The 23,570-nt window shown below is 38.0% G+C and overlaps 1 protein-coding gene across 1 annotated transcript in view; it reads left to right on the plus strand.

Moving 5' to 3' along the window:
- The window catches only part of CLINT1 (clathrin interactor 1), a 47,880-nt gene that overhangs the window by 18,429 nt on the left and 5,881 nt on the right, over positions 1-23,570 (plus strand). Inside the window, exons 2-9 of the mRNA XM_064161960.1 lie at positions 5,895-5,999; positions 6,649-6,745; positions 8,248-8,356; positions 9,222-9,386; positions 13,189-13,363; positions 17,269-17,512; positions 17,900-17,981; positions 22,207-22,284. Of these exons, the coding sequence (XP_064018030.1) occupies positions 5,895-5,999; positions 6,649-6,745; positions 8,248-8,356; positions 9,222-9,386; positions 13,189-13,363; positions 17,269-17,512; positions 17,900-17,981; positions 22,207-22,284 (1,055 nt within the window). The remainder of the gene's footprint in view (positions 1-5,894; positions 6,000-6,648; positions 6,746-8,247; positions 8,357-9,221; positions 9,387-13,188; positions 13,364-17,268; positions 17,513-17,899; positions 17,982-22,206; positions 22,285-23,570) is intronic.

A 23,570-nucleotide genomic window follows, 5' to 3' on the forward strand; every position in this document is an offset into this window, starting at 1 on the left:
CCATGGAAATCACAGCGATGTTTAGATGGAGATGTACAAGGCAAATCGGTGAACCAGCTGCATGTGTTCTTCCTTGTTCAGTTGAAGCAAAGTTTCTTTATGCTACAGTTTGATTTCTTCACTATCTGTTTTTCAGAAGCCATTTATGGTCCTTTCTGATTGGACAATGTGATCTGTTAATTTTTAAATCTTAAGCACAACACAGAGCTATGCAAGTGTATTATTGGGTATTTTTCCCCCACCCGTGCACTTTGAAGACTTATTGTAACTATCTCATTTCCTATGTCACCAAGTAAGGCGACAAGGTTTTATTCTGAGTCAGTAGCATCTGTTCCATCATGGAGCAAATTTAAAGTTCACTTTGCCTTTATTCACTGTGAAAGTCAAATGAAATGTGGAGAAGGCTTTCTAAAAATACAGAAGTCACTAACAAAATCACTGAAAGAAGACTGTCTGTTGAAATGTTAATGCTAAGCGCATAGCTATTTAAAAGCTATAATGGTTGTGTTTGTTTTGTCACCTTAAATAACAAAAGGTTAAGATATTTGTTTCTTGACAGACTTGGTACTATGTTGTACTATACAGTATCAGTTTCTGTTGTCCTCTGTCCATCCATATCCCTTCCCCTCTAAGAGACCACTTTTTTTCTTTAAAAGATACTTCTTCAGTGTTGCCGCTTGAATAGCATTAATGTTCAGACTTTGTCTGCAACAGACATCTGGATACGTGTGCAATGTTTGACTTTTAGGGGTTTATTTTTTTCTGTGCTTAGTCTTTAAACAGATACTTGCAGAATAGTGTTTCATTGGAAACTGTTAATGGTGGTAAAATGTAGAAAGTTTCTCATCTCAGCTTTTAGTATTTTAGCATTCCCAGTTGTAAAATTAAAAAAAGGAAAACAGAAGGTACATAATCCAGTGATGTCCTTGGAGTAATAGTTAAAGGCATGATATTATGCACATAGGAGTCCCATGTATACATGATACTGTAATTGGTTTGAAATATACATTGAAAAATAATTTTTTTAACTTTGTAACCAGGTTCCTTGTTCCTGCTGCTTAGTCCCTAGGCACAGTGGGCAGCTTCCCAGAGGTTTGAGAAGTGTTTCTAATTAGGCTTACCCTGTCCAATTCAATACCTTTATCATCACTATAAAGAAACTGTTGTAGTGTACCCTCTCTGTGACTTCTGTTTATTTTAGTTTTCACAAGATTAGACATGGCATTTCACAAATCTTCTGTAGATCTAATGTCCAGAACTGTACTCGTGTCCTCAGTGACACCACCCACATCAATAGCAGCTCTAATCCTAATGGTGCTTTTAATGGAGTGGTCTGACTCTTGCCCCAGGGCATATTCAAGGCTTTCAAGTTTGTGCAGATACGTTGGCTAAGATCTGTTAGGCTTTCCAATTCCTTAATACATTTTAAAGTAAGTTCTGTTTTGAAAGGATAGATGGATTTTTTTTTTTAAAGGAAGCTCCAGAATGAATGGAGTGATGTATAAGTACCTGCTTTTCTCTACTGCAGTTTCCTCTGCACGTGCAATTTAAAGATTTTTGCATGTTTAAGACTCTGCTGCTATTTGAGGATTAATATGAAGTGCTAAGTTCCTGTGTCATCTGAAGCTTTGTGGGTTATACCTTTCCTGATGCTTATCTTAGGAATGCTTTCTTCAAAAGAATATTGTTCCCAAAAATCTAGACTTGAACTTTCAAGTTTCCTTTTATGATTTGTGTTTGAATGCACTTGACTGTATTGCCAGAATGGTGAGGGAACAGGACAGCACTGGCCATGGAAAAAGTGTGGAATACACAGAAGATGCTGGGGAACATAAAGTAGAAATACGTAACTGTGGCATTCTTTTGGGAATATCCTGGACATTTGAACTGTTTACTCGTACTAGGGCTATGTTCTGCATCCAAGGTTCTAACCAAAATGTTGAATCAAATGAACAAAGACAAATTGCACTACATTCTTTAGCAGGTTTAATGGTAACGTATGTAAATCAATGTTACCAAATGTTTGAGGGTTAACCTTAAGAGTTTGGTGGTTAATTTGAAAATGGAGATTAGCCACAGGAATAGACTAGTTTCTGTTGATGACTATGTTCATATTTATATGTCCATGTTTCCATTCCTGGTTCAAGGGGTATGATAGCTATCATTCATTTCCATGTTTCAAAGAATAGTGCTCAGAGGACAGTCTGAGACTTGTAGAACTTTTCTCCTCTTGTGCCTGAATGCTAAAATGCTTTACACACTGTTAAAACTGAAAAGGCTGAAGTGGCAGATACTTGTTAAACTTTTATTGGGTGGATCTTGGTGGCTTCTCTGCTTCCTTTAGTTTTATGTGGGAAGGTGCAGAACTTCTTGTCCTCCTTTGCTTGTCTGCTTGCCTCAGATTTGAGGTATGTGCTGTACTTCCCTTCACCCATCACATTCCTTTCCTCTCTGCTTCTTGCTTATTTCTGGGATTTTAGCACATTATAGGATGTGGCACTTGGATCCAGTTGACAGCTTTATCTTAAATCTCAAACTGTAACTTAGAATAAAATTTGAAGCTGTTTAAAATTGGTTGCATTCTTCAGAGTATTTTTCTCTGAAATAAAGCAGACAAAATTACCCCCAAAATACTAGGAGCATTTCTCCTGTGGTACCTCTGTTCAGTTTCAAAATCTGTTAAAATATAGTTTACACAATGCGTGTAGACCTTGCTACTTTTATTTTGGAAGAAGTTTGTCTTGCTGTCTGATGCAGTTGAAGGTTATCAGATATTATTACACACTGACTTTTTACTTCAATGTCCATTTATTCATGTGGAGGAATTTGGTCTCAGACTTGAGCTGCCCATTCAGTGTTGCTGTAAATTGTAGACACACAGATTTAAAGTTGAGTGCTCTCTTGCAAGGAATGAAAAGCTAACATTTTGCTCCCTGTTTCACAGAGATGTGATAGTGCCCTCTCTTGGCTTTTGTGAACGCTTCTGGGTTTTATAAAAGAAACAATACTGAAATAGGTTTGAAGGTGTACAATAAAGTGTAAAAATCATCTGCTGATATTAGTCTGATTTAATAAACTGATGGAAGATGCAGAGAAGAAGCCAACAGTTTGTGGTGGTAATGTTAACTCATTTGCTGTGCCTCTCTTTTGGATGTCACTTTCAAAATACATGTACTAATGTCTTTATGTCAGAAGTTTCTGTAAACGTGCTTAGCACAAGATTTCAGTTGTGCACAGAGTTTGGGGTAAATCTAAATGTAGTCTCACCAATAAAGGTGACTTAAACACTGACTCTGAGGGTACTTTCTGTCGGTCTTGAGTGTTGTGTGTCCATTTGTTGGCAAAGCAGACTGCGTCCATGAGATCCAGCACGATTCCCTGGAAGCTGCCCAGTGTAAACTAATCAGAGAGCCCCCTCTGGTGTCTGAAAGTGTCCTCGGATATTAAATTTATATCAATCACAGGAAGTCTTGGCAATCAAGCTAGTCACTTTTTCCCTTCACATCTGGACGTAAATTATTTTTTTGTTGCAGAGGTCACAGGCATCATGGGTAGGGCATGGAATGAGGGCCATAGAAAACATGGGAAAGGAAGAATAAAACTGTATTTCCACCTTTTTAGAAATGGTTATTTTTAAGTGACCTGGAGTGATGCCAAACTATACAACAGTTGTTTTTTTTTTCTTCCTTCAAGTTTACAGTTGTTGCTGAATTAAATGTGGCTTAAAGATACTTTGTTTTGAAACTCTGTGCCCTTAGATCTCATCTAGGCTTTTGTAAAAGAGCTTTCTCCTGCTTAACTGTGAACAGTAACTTTACTGCAGCAGGGTTTTAGAAATTGAGTGTGTTGCTGTGCTCTGGGGGCTTTCACTGCACCTTCTTCTTTCTTTTCTTCTTCTCTTGTTCTTCTGTTTCCACCTTTTAACTCCAGTGCTGCTTTAAGTCATGCACTTTGAGCTCTTCCACACCTAAAGCTGGCTTCTTTTTTTTTTGCAGTAACTTTGCATCTTTTCATGCATTTTTCATTCTGAAATTCTTTGCTCTAAGAAATGAAGGAAATGCTTCATTTTATGTTTCCTCCCCAACTCTCCATCAAGTCTCCCAAGCAAATGCTTAAGGAGGGGTTGTGAAAACAAACAGAACCTTTCCATTCAACTCCCTCCTTTCCTTACTTGGGACAAGGGAAGCAGTGTGCTGAGAGCTGTGGAGTGCTGGAGCCTGTCGCGTTGGGCTTGTGTTATTTTAAAGCGTTCTATGTATATGGGAAATAGAGATGGTATGAGCTTACGTTTGTATGTGTGGTGAAGAAAATGTCAGGAACAGAAGCTTCAGGTGTGTTTAGCATAAATGAATTTGTAAAAGCTTAATTGCTGTTGTTCCTAACTACTGCTGCCTTCCTACTTTTTTTAAATATAGCTAGGTTCTGTTAGCTTGCTGATTATTTATTCAGTCATGTAGCTTACGCTCTCTTTAGACACAAAGTTGAATAAAATCATACATCAGAATCTGACAGCAGGAATTCTCATGCTGAGAATCCAAGATTAAGTCCAGGAGTTTTATTCTGTTTTAACAATTACCTTCTGTGTCCACTTTCAGACTTAAGGAGATCTCATTCTTGTTTCTGCTGCTCATAACTCCCAGTTTTAAAGATCCTTTCTATCCTTATGCCAAATAAAATTGAATGAGTATTGCCAACTCCTGCATGGACAGAGAGATGACTATTAAGCATCTTGATACTTTCTTTTTTTTGTGATTCTGGTCCTTTCAGGTCCAGAGGAGGTTTTGAAGCAGCAAATGCCTTTGCCACATTATATTCCAAGATCATTTAGATCATCTTACAGTTTAATGAGACTTTATGTGATGGTTTGTGTTGAACACACTCAACTCACAATGTTTTTATCTTCTGAAACCAATTGTATAATATACTCTTAACAGTTAAGTAAGCATTCAAACTTTTGATCCAGTAGGTGTAACCATGTTATTTTGATACCCTATGAAGTCTGTAGGGAAAGCAGAGGCCACTAAGTTTTCTCTTACTGATGGTTTCATTATGTTGTGTACCATATTGCTCCAAAACTAGAGAGATGTTTTTCAAGCATACTCCAACAAAGGACGAACAGAGGAGGTTGCTGGGCTTGAAGTTGAAGGTCAACAGCTGTAGAGATTAGTTTAAAAAAATTAAAGAAATTCCATATTGACTATTTTAGCATCACTGTTACAGAAGTTGCTTCCTTTTTCCAAGTTAAGTTTTTCTGTGAACTCTGATAGAAACAGCCTGAGCTCCTTGTAATGTTTGCATTGCTTTAGTCATAATACAGTGCTCTGCAGCTTTTCTTCCTTTACTGTTTTCTCCTAATTAAATAAATTCAAACTGGGGAATACCTTCTAGTGAATCTCATCTCCCTTGTTTTAGTCCTCTGTGTGACTATTTCTTAATTGTTTTCTACTGACACCTGGTACTGATATTCTTGAGTTTATTTTGTAACATTAAAAAAAAAATCTGCTTCTGATTGAGTTACAAAGCCTCTTGCAAGTAACTGTAGACCATACAAACCATATCTAGTTGGGGATGCGATCAGCTTTAACTCTGGGCATTCAGTTTGGATTTTAACTTGCCCGAAAGCCGTTTTTACTGGACTGAATCCAGCTGTAATGTAATCCCTAGTTTTTCGTCTATATTCTTGAAGACTAATAGAATAGTAAAACCTTCTTAAGCATAGCTTAAATGTGTTGTGTAGTGTCCTTAGGGTAACTTCTACACTAAAGATGTTTTCTTTCCCACCCTGTAGAGGTATCTCATTAAGTGAGATACGCACTGGTGTCATTATTAAGTTTTTATGCGTTTCTCCGTTTTGATGCTAATCTTCATGTGTGTTAATTTTTTTTTCTTTGCAGCACCAATGTGGTTATGAATTATTCAGAAATAGAGTCTAAGGTTCGAGAAGCAACCAATGATGATCCATGGGGACCTTCAGGGCAACTCATGGGAGAGATTGCCAAGTAAGTGATAATTTGGCTCAGTGATGAAGAAAAGAAAGGTGCATTTTATACAGCAATGTGAAATTTGCTGCTAAATCAACTCTACAGAATCTGACTGATAGAGCTGAAAAGTTGCTGTAAATCAAGGCTTAGTCTTTTATTGAGTGAACTTGTATTTGAAACAGCCAAACAAAATGAAGTGAAAATATTTTTTTTTTTAATTCTTGCTTTTTATTTATGTAGCCTCACATATGTCTCACTTTCTTGGAGTGTTTCTTTTCAACCTGATTTCTTGTGACTTTTCTAAATAAAGCAAAACATGTCAAATTCTTCCTTGAACCTTTCTTTTTGGTTAAATGAGTTTGGATGTTTCATGTTTGACTAGTCACGGTGTTTATTCATGTTAAATATTATTTTCATTATAAATTCGTGAAGATTCGGTTACTGCCTCAGATTTTTTAGAATTCCTTTTTTTTTCTTTTGTGGTACTGATATGTAAATGACTTCTATATCACTAAGAAATAGGGATAGCTTTTTCCCTAGGAATGTCATCCAATACGAATGGGCCTAGATCAAGGCTGCCATCTACTGTCAGCCCTGAGCCTTAGCAAGCTATTGTGGCAAACCAGGAAGAATTAAGTGTCTTTACTCCTTTTGTTTTATTTTTTAGGGCTACGTTTATGTATGAACAGTTTCCAGAACTTATGAACATGCTTTGGACTCGAATGCTGAAAGACAATAAAAAGAACTGGAGGAGAGTTTATAAGGTGTGTCTGCCTATGAGCTGGAAGTGTTCAAGATTTTGTGTTGGTCTATGAAGGACATAATGCTTGTTTGATGTAGTATCTTCTCTTAGATACTGCTATGTCACTTACTCCACTAGCAACCTGTAAGAATTTTTCTAACTGTGTGCTTTATAATTCCATTGATAATTCAAATGCATCTTTCAGATGCTGTGTGTGAGAGGGGGAAGAAATTTTTGGGTTTAGAAGTGTGTCTGAAATGCTACTTAATGAACCTAACAGAGCAATTACATTTTGCTGATATTAAAGAACTGGAGTAGCATGCACTTTTTGAATCTACCCAAAGGAGTTGTTATGGTGCTTCATGAGAAGCAGAAGATGAGTTACTGTGCTAGCAGGAAAATGTTTTTAAAGGAATTCAAGTATACCCAAAATAAAAAAGAAATTAATTTGCTGCCACTTTACAACTGTCTAAAAACTTCAGTTTAGGTTCGAGTGGACCAAATTTTCTTCTATATCCTGTGAGGCTTTTGTCCTACTTGTTTTGAAAATAGACCTGGATCATTTGCATTTTTCTTGTCTTTGGCTAATTAACATGATACAGAAACTTTTTGCTTGAGATTGTATCATGCTGCACTTTGGTGTTCGGTGTTCACTGAATTGTGCAAATATAACCTGATTTTTTTTTAGAATGGATGTATTAGACTAGCTTTTATTTTGTTTTTCTTGATACCAGGATTGTAACAAGACAGAATAAATTCAAAGGCATGGTTTATGCTTTTCACAGGTGCCTGATGTTTTGTATTCATAGTAATTGTTTTCCCTGAAGTACAATATAAATTAATATTTAATGCTATCACACATAGCTACTTAATGTTCTAAAGACTGGTTGCAATTGTTTATCAGATTTGGAGAGGTTGAAATATGATAGCTTTAGCTGATAAAGGCCCTACTTTGGAAAAAGTGCATTTTCTTTTTTTCTTCTATTTCTAAATAGAAATCCTGACCCTAAAAAACACTGCAATTTCATCTTCATTTGTTTTTTGTTTGCTTAAAATTGTCCTGCAGTGCAGTTTTATATATCCAGTGCATCCTGCAGAAGGCTGCTTTAAATGTCTGTAGGAGTTACTTTTTAGTGAAAGCCATTGGAAAATTATGGGGGGAAAAAAGAGGCAGCTGAGAATGCTTTGTTTAGCAAGGTTACCTTTATCTCAATTTACTATTGCTGTCTTTTAAAATAAGCAGTAGCTGATGGAGGCAGCTACTTGTGATTTCGTAATTACAAATTAGAGTTTGCCAAATACAGTTTTGATATTCTCAAGAGCCAAAGGTGCATGTGGGGAAGACATTTGGGTTTTTTTTGGTGGGAACTCAAATATGTCTCTAAAGGGGAAAGTGTTACTACTTTTATTACTAATTTGGGGAGGGGGAAAGGTTTGGTCTTGCACTGATGATTTTTTTTTTCCTTAAAAAAAAAAGATAGAGCTTTTGTTCATGCAATCATAAGGTGCTTTGTATTTTTATAGTCTTTGCTGCTCCTAGCTTACCTCATAAGGAATGGATCAGAGCGTGTTGTTACAAGTGCCAGAGAACACATTTATGATTTGCGATCCCTGGAAAATTACCACTTTGTAGGTGAGCAATAGAAAAATCTTATAAGCAAATTAAAACAGTAGTTGGAGTTGTCAGTCACCTGAACCAGCTTAGAAGCTTCCCCGGTCTAATTAGAATGTGACTGTTGCCAGTTGTGTGAAGAGTGCAGAATCCAAGACGTGGGACCCTAGAGTATTAATTAGTGAAGACAAGAACTTGCAGAAAAGACTGGCTAATAACAACAGAACCAACACAACATGAGTGTTCGGGTTTATATTAAAATATGCACTAGAGACTGGTCCCCTGTGGTGTCCGTAAAGGAATAGCTTTAATCATATGGGAAGAAAAGGTTAGAGCTCCAAAACACACACATCTGTTTGAAGCTGGGTTTTTTCCTCCCACCAAATAATATTTACAGTGCAAAGACAGCAAAGCCAGTGTGTGTTTTGAATGTGAAAAAGGCTGGGAAAGGAGCACATTTAGCTTGTAGTACATCCCACTGAAAGCAAAAGAATTCAGTTTTGCAATGAGTCTGAGTTCTTGCAATTAAACTTACAAAACGTGTACTAAAAGGACTGAGGACAAGGGGCTGTAGTTTAAAGGGTTAAAATTATTCAAGTGGAGAAGATTTTTGTTGTTGTTGTTTCAGTCTTTGTTAATGTTTTCAATGTTTCAGCAGCAGTCAGACATTTTCACTGAATGGTGTATTTAGAAACTACCATTTAGCTATGGATGAAAATTTGTGTTTAAACAAAATATTTGGTCTCTTAAATAAATATAGCAGACCTTAGCCCTAAGATATTTCTCTGACTGCTGTGTTCCTAATTCAGATTTTCTTATCAGTATTGCTGCCTCTTTATTGTTTTCCTTTCCCTTTTTCCCCTCTCTTCCTGTGTTACCTGTGCAGATGAAAATGGCAAGGACCAAGGTATAAACATACGCCAGAAGGTAAAAGAAATGGTTGAATTTGCTCAAGACGATGATCGTCTTCGGGAGGAGAGGAAGAAAGCAAAGAAGAACAAAGACAAATACATTGGGGTTTCTTCAGACAGTGTTGGAGGGTTCAGATACAGTGAGTACTAGGTTTTCTTGGTCAAGGATTGGCAATCTCAACTCTTAACCTGTCTTAGATAATACAGATAATGTACACATTTTCTTAGATGCTCCTTTAGGTGTTTTTTCTTTATGTATCTTTAAGTGTCAATGTTGCTATTATCAAAGAAATCTTATACCTCTTTCCCACATAAAAATTCAAACCTATTGCTTTTTTAAATCTTTTAATTATTTTCAGATAGCTACTATCTAGAAACTTAGGCAAGTGGTATTAATGCACTGACTGCCAAAATTTACTTGTCTTGGGTTTTTTATCTGTAGGCAACCTCACTGTGAAACAAATGCTGCTGTAGCAGAAGTAGATATGTGCCCATGTTTCTAAGGGGTTTTTAGTCTTTATAATCACTTTTTGTTTTTTACTTTCCATCCACCATAGCACAAAAATTGCTTCACATACTCTTGCTAACTTCATTAGAACCATAGCCTAGTTTGGGTTAGGACCTTTAGGGCAGTAATATTGTTTGGGATGAACAGTGTACATACCATGTGTCATTAGACTTTTTGGTTTCCCAAGTTTGGACATTTGGAAGAGATCAGTGGATTATCTCTGTGGATTCTGATGTATGCCATATCTGACCTTAAGTATATGCACTAAGTACCTTGGAAGTGATGCAGCTTATATTTCAGGACTTTACCCATACAGCTGTTACTGTCTCAGTTTGTGTGGTTTTTAAAATCCTGTTTGATTAGCACAGTGGGTCCTATGTGCTTTTCTGAAGGAGAGCTCCCAAAGGTAATACCAAATTTACTTAGTGCAGACATACTAAGCTTGCAGCTAGATGTTGGTTGCACAGCAGACCCATATGCAGGCTAGAAATTTCATACCCCAGTGCTCATCCCTCGATGGCAGGGAATTGCAGCTGCCAGTGAAGAGGCTCTAGCATATCAAATCAGAAAACTTGCCATCAGATTTTCAAAAGTCAAAATTCTGAAAGTAAAAGAATCTGGCCATCACAAGTATCAGCCACTGTTACACAAGGTCCTATAGCTAGCTGGGATCTGATACGTGCAATAGGACCTTCATTGCTAAAATACCTTCATTTATAAACATTCAAAACAAATAAAACCACACCTGAGTGCTGTTGACAGGTAATCTGATGTACCCTTGTTTCTGGAAACAAATTTGCCCATCTTTCTGAGGCAACCAGTGTTTTTAGTGTGTGATGAGGTCTGTCAAAATATTTGTGTCTTCAGCATACCATACTTGTAAGATCTTGGCCTTAGAGGATGTAATGTCTTCAGTTTGTTTAGGGAGGGCAGAGTTTTCCCTGACAGCTTTGGTTAGGGCACTACATTTTGCTTACCATGTCCAAGTGTCCAGCTTCCTCCTTGTTCCTCATTCCCTGCTATAAGCATGTAAGCTTGAACTGGCTTGTATGTTTGATGTATCCAAGTATATCTATGATTCAACTATCAGTCTTGATGTTGATCTGTGTTTTTGTTTGCCTGAATAAGTCCTTGGCCTTTTTTCATGAAGGAATGAGTCCCAAAGCCACAGTGGCATAAGGCTCTGATTTGCCAGAGTCAGTGATGTCTGAGAAAAGATATAAGTTCTGAGTAGCAGCTCCACAGGACCTAAACTTCACCTGTCCCCTCTGGTGCTATGTATTCCTTTTACTCTTCAGTGTGAACCTCAAACTTAGATTTGCTGTCTTGTTTTTTTTTTTGGGCAGGTTATTTCTATGCTTCTCTGTTCTTCCTTTTTCCTCACATGCAGAGCAGTTGCATGTGTCCTACATCTCCGTGGCAGGATATGTCTTGTCTTATTACATTCATTTAGGCTTTTGCTACCTGCTTGGAATCTGGTGATTCTCCTTTTAGGAAATACTTATGAGTCATTTCATTTGTACTTTTAAGAACATGTTCCTCTGTTCTTTCATTGAGCTTATCTTTTGACTTGCTCTATACAGAGTCGTGATCTATCCTTGTATGCTAGGTAGAAATCTTTTACCATATGCTCTTTAGTTATCATTCAAGATTATCTCCTTTGTCTTGTATTTCATTTTAATGGTAGAGGATTTTTTAATTATCCCTTCATTTGTTAAGTAAAGTTTAAAAAAAAAAAGTCTTTCTAGCAGCACAACACAAACTTTTCCCCAGGTCAGACTTCTAATCTAAAATATTGTAGTTATTTAAATACAAAATGCTTGTATTTTCAGAGATTTACCTTTTACTTGAAAATGCTGAGTCCTTTTTTAATTTTAAAATTCCTATCACTCTCAAGAAGCCTTCTAATGGAGTCTACAATAAAACCTTTGAAAGTCTGACACAAACTGAAATAAGGCCATTTTATTCTCCTGCAAAATTTAACAGTAGTACATTTCTTAGCAATTTCTCCTTTTTCCATGATAAAGATCTTGCTGGATATCTTGCCAATTGTTGGCTGGTTCTCTACTTTGAAAAAAGTTTGTCTGTCCTTTATGGATCTAAATAAATGTAATTGGAGACTTAGTAAGAAAATACATTCTCTGGTCAATGATATCTTTGGACGAATATAACTCAAATGTTGCACCCTGCAGTGCTGGAATCCATAATTTTCTTTTTATAAAAAATAGTTGAATACATCTTGAACATTTCCTGAGCTATAATATCCTTTGTATGTAACTTGAAGTAATGATTTTTTCACCACTCCTCCTTTCTACTCCTCAATTTTACTTGGCTTACATGAAAAAAAAAATCAACTTGTGTCTCACATTTTTCAGTTCTACAAAATTGCCTTATTTCTTGGCTGTAATGGCTCAAAAATGCTTTTTTCTAGAAGTGTTGTCTAGAAACTGAGCTGTCTTGGGTGGATTTATGTATCTTCTGTTTTCAGCAGAAGGTCTGATACAAGATCACAATGTAAGTTAGTAAAGTGTGCTCTGTGTGTCCTTCTGATAGTTAAGTCTTTGTTAAAATATAAGTGTTGTGGGTTTGGGGTTTTGTGGTTTTTGTTTTAAAATTAAACTCAGCTTCACTGGGTGCATATAAAGAAACTCAGGCTTAAGTCTTTTGTAAACTGGAGTGAGATTGTATAGCAAATATACTTCTTTCAAGTAAAACTGCCAGCTGTTTGTAAGCTAAGATATCATCATGGAGGTCTTAAATACTTGATTGGGGGGAAAAAAGTGGTTTCTATTCTTGATGCTAATATTTAGTAAAGATGTCCAGGATTCTCAGTGTCTGCCAAAAAGGTGAGTTGCTTAACGGCCTCATCATCTCATGAAAAGGACTTTTTTAATCACAGATTGGAGGAAATAAGTAACAGGAAGTTATTGTGCATTGCACACTGAGGCCTTTCAGTGTTTTGGTACTACACTTTTATGTATTTACAGATGTCACTGTATTGAAAAAAAATCTTCCGTTTACCTCTGAGCACATGGCTTGGCCAAGAATGGAGTACCATGCACAGAGTGACTCTTGCAAAACTGGCACATCCCATTTCTGATAAGCTGCTTTATGTGGCCAGGGTTGATTTGTGCCTCTTGTGCTTCTCCAGCAGAGTTCAACACTATCCTGATGTACTGTGCAGTGCGTTAAGATGGTGGTGTTGTCACAAACAAAAGTCTTTGAATCTGTATTCCTGCCACTTAATGACTGGCATTACGTGCTGTGCCTTGCTGTAATAGTGTTAATTCAGCACTGTGGGAGCTTTCAGTTTGCTTTGAAACTTGTAAGGTTGATATATGTAGGACAGGGGTGTTTGAGAGTGATTCCAGAAAGACCACAGGCATTTTGGTTTTTGTTATCTTCAGTATTTCTTATCTTGATGCCTTACACAGGTGAAAGATACGATCCTGAGCCCAAGTCAAAATGGGATGAAGAATGGGATAAAAAACCAGCTTTTCCATTTAGTGATAAGTTAGGTGAGCTAAGTGACAAAATTGGAAGCACGATCGATGATACCATCAGCAAGTTCCGAAGGAAAGATAGAGAAGACTCTCCAGAAAGATGCAGGTACTGGAGTTATTTTAACAAGAAATTATCCTTTGAAAGTGCTATTGCAAAGCTGTTTGATATTGCTGATGATCAGTTACAATACTCTGCCATTTCTTTTGTCTCTATGGAAGCATGTTTGGGTTCACTACCTGCTTCCTGGATTTCTTGCACAGCTCTTACTAGCCTTGGGGGAATAGTGTAGCTCTGTCAGTATATAACTGCTCTTGGCTGCCTTCCATTGCTGCCCCTAGCTTAGATAGCTGCTGGCAAAGCAGGGAATTTGGCTGAAATTTCCTAAGCTTTTCCTTGTCTCAGCAATTCAGTGATCTTCTTGTGCCAGTATGCTGGATGCTGCCATATAACACTGCAGTTACATGGAATGCTGAAATGCCGAAGAGGTGGGAGATGGAAAATGCTTAGACCTATCTTGACACACTGCTTCTTCCCTGAGCTGATCTCAGAGCAGACTAAAGGTGGCTCACTGTAAAAAAAAAAAAAAAAAAAAAAAAAGTCCATTTCAGTTGAACCTTCTCAGGAAACTTGTATTTTACATCTGGCTGTCATATTGGGTGGCTGTGGTTTTCCTTTCAGTAAGGACTAAAAACTACCCTGCTTTGCCTGCAGAAAGAACTTTACACTAATCGCACTTCAACAGGTGCATTGCATTTTATTATCCAGAGATCAAATTCACACTTAACAGAAACTGAAACTGCTGTAGAGAAAGTGCTTGAGTATATTGAAATAATTCCCTTTTGGGCAACAACTTAACGTTCAGATTTGCACTGAGATTTGATTAATATTTTTTACAAGAATATCTTCAGATACAGTCACACACACATTTTTACATGAGTCTATAAAAATACACATGCACATGTGTGTATGTTACAAAATTCAAGCTGTCTTGCAGGGAAACAAAAGTAATTATAATGGTAGCATTTCTGAGAAGAAGGTAATATAGTCTTCTTTCTGGGGCATTAATAAATCATAAAACTGGTGCTATTTGCACACATCAGGGTTCCCTCTTAGAACTTACTATCAAGAGACTACAAAGAAGGGATCAGAAGAAAAGCAAACAATTTCAGATTTAACAATGGTATATTGCTGTGTGCTTTTCTGTACTTGCCTTTCAAAAGCAACTTGGCATATGACCTCTGTGAATCTGACTATCCACATTTCATGGAGAGGATGTACAATAAACATATTTTTAAATATTAATTACTTTATTTCTGTATAGCCCCTGGTCTTTTCCTTATGCTCATATAAAGTCTTGCACCTTCCAGTGTTTTAGATATTCTTCTCTGCATTCTCATCTTTATAAAAAGCAGCTAATTTTGAGGGCTACTACAACTCTACCCCAGGTGATGCTCATCTTCGTCTCTGGCAAATACAACACTTTTTTGTTTGCTCTCCTAAGCTCTGTCCCTGCACTTTTATTTTTCTTCCATTTTGGAGGGGGGCAAATCTCAGGTGTGGTATTTCTCTCAAAATTTATGGAAGTAATAAACTCAAGACTTGGAATAAAAGGAGGATTTTTTTTGGAACATACATGAGCAAAACCAATTTGATAGCTGCAAGTTACTCTGCCATAAGAAGGAATCCAGGTTGCAGCAGTGTGGCTTCTGTAACATTGCTTGGGCACATTTCCTCTTCTCCTGATGTCATTATTGGACAACATGGAAGGTATTTAGTCAGTGTTGAAATTTCCATGTAAAGGATTACTTCTGTAGCAGGGTGTCATTCAGTTAGTCTGAAAGCATCAGTCACCTACTTTCATTGCCTTCAAAAAAACCCTCAACACCACAAACCTTGAGGCAGAGTAAAAAAGCATGTATCCATACTTCGATTTCTGGAAGTGGCAACCATGTACTTCCTTTGAGAAGTTTAGAACAACCTATTTGTAACAATGCCAGCTACCTAGCTATAACTTCTTTATTTTTAAATTCATTCTGCAATTCTCAGATGAAGCACTGCAATTTTACTATTCTGAGCACAGAAACTTCAAGGGAACATTAATCTGTAATTAGGTTTTTTGTTGTTGCTCTTGTTAATGTGACCATTAAAGAAAAATATAAAGCGCATCTCCTGAGATAGTTTGGAAGCAGTACAGGTTGTCATAGAAAATTCAGTGTTGGAGTATTTGTCTTGCTTTTCATGCATATATGTTTAATTTCTTTTCTCAAGAGCTTTTAGACACTTATTTTGCTGTAGATAACTAAAGACTCACTTTTTTTTTCATTCTTACATTATTGAGATTGATCTCTACCAGATCTGTTGGAATAGCTGCATGATCAGACACTTGTGGCTGTCAGTCACTTCCTCAATCCACAGAATATTTATATGGACTAGGCAGGCTCTGTGGTAATGACAAGAAATACATTGCAGCAGATTTTAAGAGTCTGAGCCTTAGTTGTGATTATCTTGATCTGAAATACTTTCAAAGCATGTCTAAAAGGTAACATCATCCACACTTCTCTGAGGCTTTTAGGATGTACCCTGCTAGGGTGCATATCAGTCTTCTCCAGGGACTTGTGGTAAAACCGTGGTGTAACAAATGCCACTGTGACCAGCAGTACCTTCTGCTGTACTTGTGCACACAGGTGGGCTCTCAGCAGAAATCCAGCACTGGGGCAGCAGACCTGCTCTTAGTTAAGTCAATTGGTTGAAGTGCTTTGGAAGGATAAGGTTAGGTGCTGCCATTTAAGCTCGTTTGTCTGTAAGGCTGGCTCAAGCAAATGCCAGCAGTCACTGGGCTGGCCAAACCTATGACATTTTCTTTATAAAAAGTGAAACACTGAAAGAGAGAGTGAGCTTTTCTGTTCCCTGATGTTCGTGAATTGAGCCATCCCTGGTGGTAAGGAGGCAATGTGTAGAGGAAATGACACATGCAATATATTCCAAAAAGCCCACTATTGTTAACAGAGAACAAAGGCTACCCTCCAGAGTATATTGTAGTTACTGTCATATTCCCACTGACAAAGGGACAGCCTTTCTTAAATTTTGCAGTTTTAGTATTCTAATGCATTATTAAAATATAAAAACCTTCCACTTTGAGCTGTGTTGCTGAGGGAATTACTATTTCAAGTATATTTCAATATATTTCGGCTTTCTCTACAGCAATTTCCACCGTTATGTACAAATCTTATCTTGATAGTAACTGGCAACATGACTGTTGGTAGGGGGCAATTGGTTTGTTTGTGAAAGACTTTAAAAGTAGAAAATGTACCAGATTAAACAATATTACACAGTGACATCTAAAAAGTTTTCATGTAGAATGGTGACACTTTTGTTCTTTTACATTTCCAGAATAAATGTGTGTTCCCTGGTAGGAAATGAATAGTAGAATTTCACTGCATAATTCTGTAAACATTATTTTTCCACAAACATCTTAAAGAATGTAAAAATCTGTTTCTCTGGGAAAGGAAAGCAGTTGAAATGGGAATGGAATTCTTGAGACCTGAAAGCTAGTACCTGTGTTTGGTTCACTGCTTTCCATCTCTTGGTGTAAGTACTGAGCAGACCTGCCAACTTCACTTGTTGTTGCTGAAGTGTTATGTAATGTGTGGAGGAGTTCTGTCAGAAGGTAATTAAAGGTACTGTACTGAAACACTGATTTGCTGTTATCCTCTGCCATGGTCTTGCAGTTCATGTGTAACAAAACAGCTCGCTTTTCATCGTCACTTTTGTGCAGCAGGTGCAGTGCTGTGTTATGTGGAAGCATTATGTAAGGGTAAAACATTTCCTTACTCAAAGGCAGTGTTTTTGTTATGAACCCCCTTTCTGAAATGTAGGAAGAAGCAGTGTTTTTATTATGAACCATCGCTACAAGGACCTACAGTAAACAAAACTTGTAGCTTAAGCCAGATGCCCACTTAATAACTGAGAGGCCCATCACAAATGGTGTTCTGTCACTTTTGTTTCTCTAGTGACAGCGATGAGGAAAAATCAAGAAGAGGTAAATCTCCCAAAGCTGAATTTAAAGATGAAGAGGAGACTGTGACCACGAAACACATTCACATTACACAAGCTACAGAAACCACAACCACCAGACACAAACGCACAGCAAATCCTTCAAAAACCATTGACTTGGGAGCAGCAGCGCATTATACAGGGGACAAAGCCAGTCCAGAACAGAACATTGCTGCTCATACTGCACAGTCTGCAGCAAAGGTGAGAGAGCAGAACAACACAACAGAACATGATTTTAAAACCACTCTTCTTCTGATCTCTGTGGCAATTTCTAGTTCAGGATTTTTGTTACACAGCCTTCCTGAGAACTGTTTTATCAGAAATGTTTAGTTGGGATTTTCAATGACTGTGGAACAGTTAAAATGATAACTGATTGTGTGATTGCTTTAAGGCATAGAATTTCTGTAGTCAGAGAAGTTAACCCTGAACCATTGATTTTAAATTTAGCCATGTACCAGTGATTATTTGCTTCAGAGACCAATCTGCCATCTCTCCAAATCAAAACAAAAAGCCTAAAAACTTGTTAAAGCCATTTGAGATGAATTATGGCACCATGAGATGAGATCTGTTGTGTGATTTCTTCTTCAGGCTTCTGTACCCTCTGGCAGCAAGTCATCTAATGACCTGGTTGATCTGTTGTTCGATGGAACTAGCCAGCCAGCCTCAACAGGTAGGCATATTTTGGTTTTATTTTCTTAATGCATTTTAGAACCAATTCTGAGGGTAAATGTGTTCAGTTTATGTGCCTTAACCTTCATATGGACTTACTCTTGCACTCAACCTGTAGCTTCTTTTTAGGAGTGTGTTACTATTCAATGCACTGTACTCAGGATTGATAGAGGAGTTCAGGGGCTTGGTGGTTTGCTTTTTAAAACCTGAAACTTTGAAGATTTGTTATCGTCCTTATGAGTTCTTAATATCAATAGCTCTGATTGTGGCTGGCATGGAATAGAAGAAAAGAGTTCTGTGCACTTGTGGTATAGTGGCACAGTTGGGAGTGGTCTGAATTTTTGTTTAAAGATCACTTTGAGCAGTAAATAAAACACAAGTGTGTGTGTTCTCATAGATAGAATCCTTCCATGTAACTTCTCTTCATTATAAATGGGCAACTTCTGTGCTATGTGTGATCGTAGTCACCTTACTTGTAGAAATGTGTTATGGGAACAGGTACTCTGCTCCAAGTTCTTGTTGTAAAGACAATGCAAAACCACAGAGACCATACCAAAACTGGCAGTCCAGTGGCTGAGGACCCACTCATGTTCTAAGGTGGCTGCATTCATGCACGTCTAAAGGCTGCACTCGCTCCCCTCTGAAGTAAGCCAACCCCTGTAATACATCACACTAGGTATTTTATTAGTAAAGCCAGTATTATGAACTCTGTATGACACAATTCCTTTCATCACTAGGTTACCAAAATTATACTTTTGTGAGTATTTAATAGATTTAAAAGCCATCAAAACTCTGTTGGACGGGAGGGAAATTGTCATGGTAACTTCGTATGAGAGATCTACCTCAGTCTTTATTTCTGACTTATCTTTAAAACTTTGTGCTCTGTCATTTTAGGGGAAGTAGACACAGTTTCTATGTCTCTTCTGATCCATGTGTTAAGTCTCAGTGGTTAAGAAATGAATTTTATTTCATACATCTGTTCTTTTATGTACAAATGCCCCCATATTTATTTTCAGTTTTCCTAAGTTCATACACAAAGGTGTTCATTATACACTGGAATTACCACGTCTCTGGAACTGTAAAATCCTGAATCAACATCACTACCCCAAGTCAATATCACTTCTATCTGGTTCTTAGGGGAAAAGAGATTAGAGCCTTTTTTGGGCTTAATTATATATATGTTTTTATTGTTATGTATAAAAGTAAAATCACACTGAGAATAGTTGTTTTCACTTCAAATTGAGTCTTCCTGTATTTCAAGCAGAACTATGGCAGCTTCCACATTATAGTGCATTTGAGTCTTTGATTAGTTTGGTGCTTTGCTGTAGCAAACCCTTTTTCTGTTTTGCATTTTTTTTCCTTCTTTTTGCCTTTTTTTCTTTTTCCAAAGCACCATTTAGAAACGGTATTGAGAAGAGGCTTATTAGCAGCTGGTCCTGCTAAATAACCTCTTTGCTGACCTGGGAAGGCAGATGGAAAGGGTTCATTTGTAGTTACAGATCTCACATGGGAATCTTTGAGGATAGCTCATGTTGAGAAGATTAGCACTGTCCTTCACGTGCAGGTCACTTGTTATGACCACTGTTCCTTGCAGCACAGGGTGTGGGAACATTCCCAGTGTCAGGCAAGACACAGGGAAAGGGTCAAATGCAGTCTTTGATCTATCCTGTGAAGGAACTGGCAGGGAAGTCATGTGAATTCAGGGAACTCCAGATTTGCTTATCTATGTGTTTTCAGGTGCAAAGATGTGGAAGAAGGTTGGTGGGGCTTGAGGGGTTAGACATTACTAAAGCAACACAATTCATATGTGAGGGGGGCAGTTGGTTGCCATAAAGGAGCAAGCTGAGATGTAGAATCTGTACTTGAGATTCTTTAATCTTAGCTGTGATACCTTTCTTGAGGGAGCCACTGCATTCAGCTTAAGCTCTGCCACCTCTCTCTGGAGCTCAGTTTCATTTAAAAACAGGCAATAGAGGTGGAGGAAAAGTTGACTTGACTGAAAAGTTAAGGGCTTATTGAGTTTGAACTGGGTTTTTTTTAAGTTAAATGAATCCTCAGGTACTTTCTCCAGCAGCCCAGGGCTCAGAGGTGTAGCATGAGAGCACTGATTTATATAATTTCTTTTAGAATGTAGTCTAGAGTGTCATCTCTGCTGCTCATTCTGATACAAAACCTGAAACCATTAACCTGGTCTGAACTCTGTAAGGACACATGATAACCAAAATGTTTTGAAAAAGTCCATTGCAGCAGGCAGAGTAAACATGATCAGAACAGTTGTTTCAGCTCGGTATTTCACTGCCTTTTTCAACTTGCAGGCAGTCTGAAACTTGTACACAAATGTGTATACATTGCTTATTTGATCGCTTCAGAAGCTGAACTGAAGAAATTGATCTTTGTGTGAAATCTCTTCCCCCCACCCCCTCTTACAGAGGTGCTAAAAGGATTTCAGCAGTGCTGTATTTCTGTAAAATCAGCAACCATCTTTGTGTTCCCTCCTCGTGTTTTATATCCTGTGCTGCATTCTCGGCAAGAGAAGACATTTTCCCCTTGGAAGAGCAGTTGCCTTCCTGGCAGTGTCTACAGTAAAGTAACATTAAAAAGAAATACAAGTACACATGTATTAGAGAGTGAATGGTTCCTTTTATTACTGCTAGCCATTTATTAAAAAGGAGATGGTTCTAGTTTAATTAACCCAGTTGAGAGTAGCAGATGGGGCAGAATGTCTTGCAGCGATAAGACAATTCAGAAATGGCACCAGATGTTGGAAGCTGTCCCTGGTGGTGTTTGAGTGCAGCACAGATGTTCCAGTCCCACCTGGCTAGTTTCTAAGCACTGCAGGCTAAGCAGCTGTGATGTAACCTATATAATGTACGCATAACACTAAAAGCAAAATAATTGAACTGCTGCAGCTTCTTCTAAGGGTGGGGCTGCTTGGAGGTGAAATTCCTGAGGACAAACAAATAAGGTCAGCTTCTTGGCTTTCTTAGGTCAGTGGAAATCCTGCTTGAAGTCAGTACCAATGACAACAGGATGCTTTATATCTTTCTTTGTTGTAAACTGTTAATTTTATTTTGAAAAAAGGCTTTCCAGTCTGATTCTTAAATCTTTCTTCTGTTTTTATACCTTGGCTCTATTTTTCAGTGGAAAATTGTCACTCTGCTGTATTCAGAAGTTAATAATTCATATGCTGTATACAAATGTTTGGCTGGAAAACTTAATGTTCCTGCTGTAGAAAGGAAGCAGACTTATAAAAAAATGAACACAAATGCAAGCTCTGTCCTTGAAATCCCAATTCAAGATTGTTGCAGAATCATTCATGCTTTAAGTAACACAGAAACTAAATATAAGGCGACATGTAATTTTTCATAGTAAGCATAATAAATTAACTTTTATACAGTAAGAATGTTTGGTGCTTATATATTACAGTTCCAAAGTTTTCACTCTACAAACTGCCAAACTAGCAGCATCCCTTGGTAGGAAAAAAAATTGTTAACCTTTTAAATCTTTCTAAATTTATTTTTAGAGATAGAAAATCTTGTCTTCTCTCTAGAAATAGAAAATGGCAAAAGGGAATCATCAAATGATCAGGGCTGAAAAGGACCTCAGGGATCATCTAGCTCCAACCCCCCTGCCATGGGCAGGGGCACCTCACACTAGATCGGGTTGTTCAAAGCCCCATTCAACCTGGTGAATCCATGGATGGGGCTTCAGCCAGCTCCCTGGGCAACCTGTTCCAGGGTCTCCTTACCATCAAGGTGAAGAACTTCCTCCTAACATCCAATTTGAATCTACTCACTTCTAGTTTTGCTCCATTGCCCCTAGTCCTGTCCTCCTCGACATCCTATAACGTCCCACATCAGCTTCCTTGTGGGCTCCCTTAAGATATTGGAAGGCCACAATAAGGTCTCCTCGGTGTCTTCTCTTCTCCAGACTGAACAGCTCCAGCTGTCTCAGTCTGTCTCCATGGGAGGGGTGCTCCAGCCCTCCGATCATCTTTATGGCCCTTCTTTGGACACTCTGCAAACAGCTGGAAGTAATTCAGGTTATTGATGCTCAGGCTTGTAAAAATGTGGTATGGCAATGAACAGGAAAAGCCAAATTGGCAGAATCAATAACTGCAAGATAATCAATAATACAGGATCTTCTCTTCATAAATCCCACATGCAGTGGTTGCACTGGATCTTTGCACAGTCCTGCAACAACATTTGTCTTCCTTCTGTTTCTAGGTGGATCAGCTGACCCATTTGGAGGATTTGCTGATTTCAGTTCAGCTGCTGCTTCAGCAAGCTTCCCAGCATCACAAGGTAGGATCAATTTACAGATTGAAATGCTGTATATGGGCACAGATTGGGGAAGTGATGCGACAAGGCATTACTGAAAGTCACTTCCCTTTCCAGGGCAAACTACTCTAACAAGTGCTATAGTAAGGAAGTTAATTGCTGTCTGGCACAGCACATGGCTTATTGGACCTTAAACTTTTAATGAATTTTATTTCAGACAAATGTTAGGGGTTGCAGATATCCCTCTTCATCTAATGCTATAAGCATATCATAAGAGTTAAATCGTAGCTCCAAGTCTAATTTGAAATGCACCGAGGTAAGGTGCGACTCCTAGAGTGGAAGAGTTCAACCTGAAATAAACACATGGGTCTAAGTGCTGGCTGGTCAATTGGAAAAAGAACCCATCACATTCCAACTTTGTAGTTCTGGGTAAGGTGCTATTTTAATTAGAGCTCTACAGCAAGGAGCACTGCCAGGTGACAGTATTTGTGTTCCCAAAATGATTGGATAATTGGCTGTAGAGGTAGGACAACTCAGATGATTAACCATCACAGTCTCTTCCTCATCTTTGATTCTATGTTTTATGTAAGGTTATTCAACTATTTTATTTGCAATAAAGTCAGTTTTCTGATGCTACAAGTAACAGTTTGCAAGCTTTGCAGATACAGTTAGCTGCTCTGGTAAGATAAACAGACTTGTATGAAGGGCTTGATAGTTTGGTTTTCTTGCTTGTGATATTGCTCTGAAGTGCAAATTTGCTGGAAGGGGTTTATGCTGCTCTTTATGGTTTCCAGATATGTGCAGAGGATTCAGATTGGTTTTAGGAGTTTAATGATGTGGGCAGCACAGTAAATTAAATGGGTAAGTTGAACAGTTTGAAAGATGACATCACGTTCAATGAAAAACAGCAGCCTACCTGAGATAAGAGAATAAGAGTACCTGAAGCTGATCTGGGCTTCCACCCATCTCCTAAGACTTACCAAAACCCAAAAGTCTGTAATTACTTAAACATCATTATATTGGCTTTGTCAGGTGGCATAATGAGTGGAGTCTGAGATAGGCTGTTCCAGAAGCTTCCAAAAATGCCTGGGTTACTATTGGAAGGCCTTCTGTATTGGAGGGGAATTTAGTCAAGTTACGTGCTCCATGCACCTTGTCAATGGCTTTTGTAGGTGTTTATGTTTATTTGTGAGATGGGGCTGACCAACACTTCATTTTAGCTTGGCTTAGGTAAGTTTGTTACAGTCTCCTTTCCTTTTAGAGAAGCCTGTTAAATAAAAGATCTCCAGATCTCACTGAAGTCAGGCATG

This window comes from Pogoniulus pusillus, chromosome 22 (genome assembly GCF_015220805.1).
Source record: "Pogoniulus pusillus isolate bPogPus1 chromosome 22, bPogPus1.pri, whole genome shotgun sequence".
Taxonomy (NCBI): Eukaryota; Metazoa; Chordata; class Aves; order Piciformes; family Lybiidae; genus Pogoniulus; species Pogoniulus pusillus.